Below are 3,361 nucleotides of genomic sequence, written 5' to 3' on the forward strand. Positions count from 1 at the left end.
AGCCTCTGGTGCGTGCCAGGAGATGTAGTGGTCAGGGATGCTACATCTCTCAGCGCAAACTAGTAGCAAGGGAGGCGCTGGACTCTCTGGCATTGTGAACCACACCATTTTGGCATTGACAGCTGCAAGATAGAGGCCTTTGTAGCAGGCCCGGATTTACATCAAAGGATCCTTTAGGCACAGATGACCTTGCACCCTAGACTTCTCCCTTCATGAGTCCACAAACCCCCAAACTGCACTACAATTGTGCTGGCTATCCCAGCTGTCACTTCTCCCTGACTTCCCTTTCCTGTCATAGGTGGTTACAGGTGCCCCATAGTATTAGGTAGCCAGAGGTACTCTGCTACCAATTACTGAATCTGAGAGAGCCTAAGCGTTTTGAGTCCTATGGGAGAAAAACACTACAGAAATGTTATTGTTGTTATTGTATGTTGCATAGGGAAGGATGGAGAAAGGCACTGAAGGAGCAGAGTGAGCCACCTTTCTATCACCAGGTGCCTTTAGGCACTTGCCTACAGTGCCTTATGGTAAATCCAGCCCTGATTTGCAGAGATGGGGCCATGGAGCAGCCCACTTAGGCAAGTTAATTTACCTCTACCCCCCCCCCCCCCCCCTGATCCATAGCACACATCATTTACAAACCTCCCTTAAGAGGAGGTTTGTTTTAAATATATTTGCATAAAAAGTTCTTAGGTCACTTCAAGGTGGCCATACACGATACAATCAAATTTAAAGACTTTCTCATTTTGTATATAAAAAGTCTATTTTTTTTTAATCAAAAGAAAACAATCCATTTTGATTCAATAAAAATCCTATCAGATGTTTTGGTAAAATAATCTAGAAACATTTAAAAAAACTTAAAGGGGAACTGAACAGAGAGGTATATGGAGGCTGCCATGTTTATTTCCTTTTAAGCAATACCAGTTGCCTGGCAGCCTTGCTAATCCTCTGCCTCTAATACTATTAGCCATAGCCCCTGAACAAGCATGCAGCAGATCAGGTGTTTCAGACTTTAAAGTCAGATCTGACAAGACTAGCTGCATGCTTGTTTCTGGTGTTATTCAGATACTACTGCAGAGAAATAGACCAGCAGGGCTGCCAGGCAACTGGTATTGATTAAAAGGAGATACATATGGCAGCCTCCGTATACCTCTTACTTCAGTTCCCCTTTAATGTTTTATTTGTTTATTTTTTGACTTAAAAAAAAAATAAAACTAAATCATAATGCACATATTGTAATTGTTAAATGGTTAAATGTTTCAAATTATTTGATCAAGCAGGAAATTTATCAGCTAGCTCTAGTCATTGCGTGTAACCACCTTTTTTTTTTTTTTTTGACAGTGAGAATTGCCAAAAATGCCCAGATAATGAGTGGCCGAATGAAGAAAAAAATAAATGTGTTCCCAGAAATCAGGAATTTTTATCTTTTCAGGACAATGTGGCCTTATTGTTTATTGTAATTTCGGTGTTATTTTCTGTGGTATTGGCCTTGATAACTGGACTCTTTGTGTTTTTCCGGAACACTCCCATAGTCACTGCTAACAATCGCAACCTCAGTTTTGTTATTCTCCTGTTCCTTCTCCTGAGTATATCAAGCATATTTATTTTCCTTGGTCGTCCAGTGGATACAACCTGCTTGCTACGCCAAGTGTCCTTCGGGATCTCCTTCACCATCGTTCTGTCATCAATTTTAGCCAAGACTATCATGGTTTGCATTGCTTTCAATGCCACCAAACCTGGTTCAATATGGAAAAAGTGTTTAGGAGTCAGATTCCCCAATACAGTCATGATAGTCTGCTCATCTGTTCAGGTGATCACTGGAATTACTTGGCTGTCAGTTTCTCCCCCATTTCTAGAGTATGATTTTCACACTTCTCCAGAGAAGACTATCATACAGTGTAATGAAGGCTCTGTTCTGGCTTTTTATATTATGTTGGGTTACCTGGGACTTCTGGCTGCTGTGAGCTTTGTTCTGGCCTTCATGGTAAGGGCATTACCTGACATATTTAATGAGGCCAAATACATCACCTTCAGCATGCTGGTGTTCTGCAGTGTCTGGATTGCTGCTATCCCGGCCTACCTGAGCAGTAAGGGGAAACAAATGGTCATTGCGGAGATATTTGCTATACTGGCTTCAAGTATCGGAATACTGGGCTGCATATTCTTCCCTAAATGCTACAACATATTGCTGAGGCCTGAAATGAATGACAAAAGGCATCTATATATATAAAATCGGATGTATGTATGTGTGTATGTGTGTGTATGTGCCGCGATCACGCAAAAACGGCTTGACCGATTTGAACGAAACTTGGTATGCAGATCCCTTACTACCTGGGATGATATGTTCTGGGGGTCTCGCGGCCCCCCTGCACACCTGGGCGGAGCTACAAACAGCAAATCAGATTTCACCCCTTCAAGTCAATAGAAAAAATGTAAAAGGCTGCCATTCTCACAGTAATGAAGCCAGAGTCCCCACACTTGGCACAGTTGGTCACTTGGTGACCGAGGTTACGAATCCAGGAAAGGTGGGAGGAGCATAACACAGCCAATCAAATTTCAGCCGTTCATTTTAAATGGAAAAATGTAAACCGCAGCCATTCTTAGACTGTTAATCGCAGGGTTCTCAAACTTGCCACAGTTGGTCACTGGTTGAATGCGATTAAGATTCAAGAAAGTGGGTGGAGCCTACAACTGCCAATCAAAATTCACCTATTGATTTTCAAGAGGAATATTAAAACTGCTGCCATTCTTACACTGTTGGTGGCAGAGGCTTCAAACCTGGTACAGTTGGTCATTGGGTGACTGGGGTCCAAATTCACTAAAGGGGCGGGGCCCCAAACAGCCAATCAGTTTTCCTTGCTGGATAAACTGCTTCCATTCACACATTTTTGATGCCAGGAACCTGAAAGCTCACAAACTTGGTCATTGAGTGACTGTGTGTCAAGGTTACAAAAAGTGGGCGGAGCCAAAAATAAAGTTCACTAGGAAAATATAAACTGCAGCCATTCTTACACTGTTGGCAGGGTTCTCAAACTTTGCACAGTTGGTCAATGGGTGAATGGGATAAATATTCAAGAGAGTGGGTGGAGCCTACAACAGCCAATTAAAATTCACCAGTTGATTTTCAAAGGGAATATTTACATTGCTGCCATTCTTACACTGTTAATAGCAGATGCTTCAAACCTGGTACTGTTAGTCACTGGGTGACTGGGGTTTAAATTTGGAAAGGGGGCGGAGACACAAACAACCAATCAGATTTGTTTAATTTCAATGAGAATATACAAATAATTGATACCAAAAGCCCAAAGCTCATAAACTTGATCATTGAGTGACTGTATGTTAAGGTTAGAAAAAGTGGGCG

The 3,361-nt window shown here is 42.0% G+C and overlaps 1 protein-coding gene across 1 annotated transcript; it reads left to right on the forward strand.

Moving 5' to 3' along the window:
* Window positions 1-1,483: 1,483 nt before the first annotated feature.
* LOC137550816 (vomeronasal type-2 receptor 26-like) lies at window positions 1,484-2,306 on the forward strand (the record flags this gene model as incomplete). Its single annotated transcript, XM_068271298.1, has 1 exon — window positions 1,484-2,306. A coding segment is annotated over one exon (747 nt), but the record flags the coding sequence as incomplete, so codon positions are not given.
* Window positions 2,307-3,361: the final 1,055 nt, after the last annotated feature.

Source organism: Hyperolius riggenbachi, chromosome 1 (genome assembly GCF_040937935.1).
Source record: "Hyperolius riggenbachi isolate aHypRig1 chromosome 1, aHypRig1.pri, whole genome shotgun sequence".
Taxonomy (NCBI): domain Eukaryota; kingdom Metazoa; phylum Chordata; class Amphibia; order Anura; family Hyperoliidae; genus Hyperolius; species Hyperolius riggenbachi.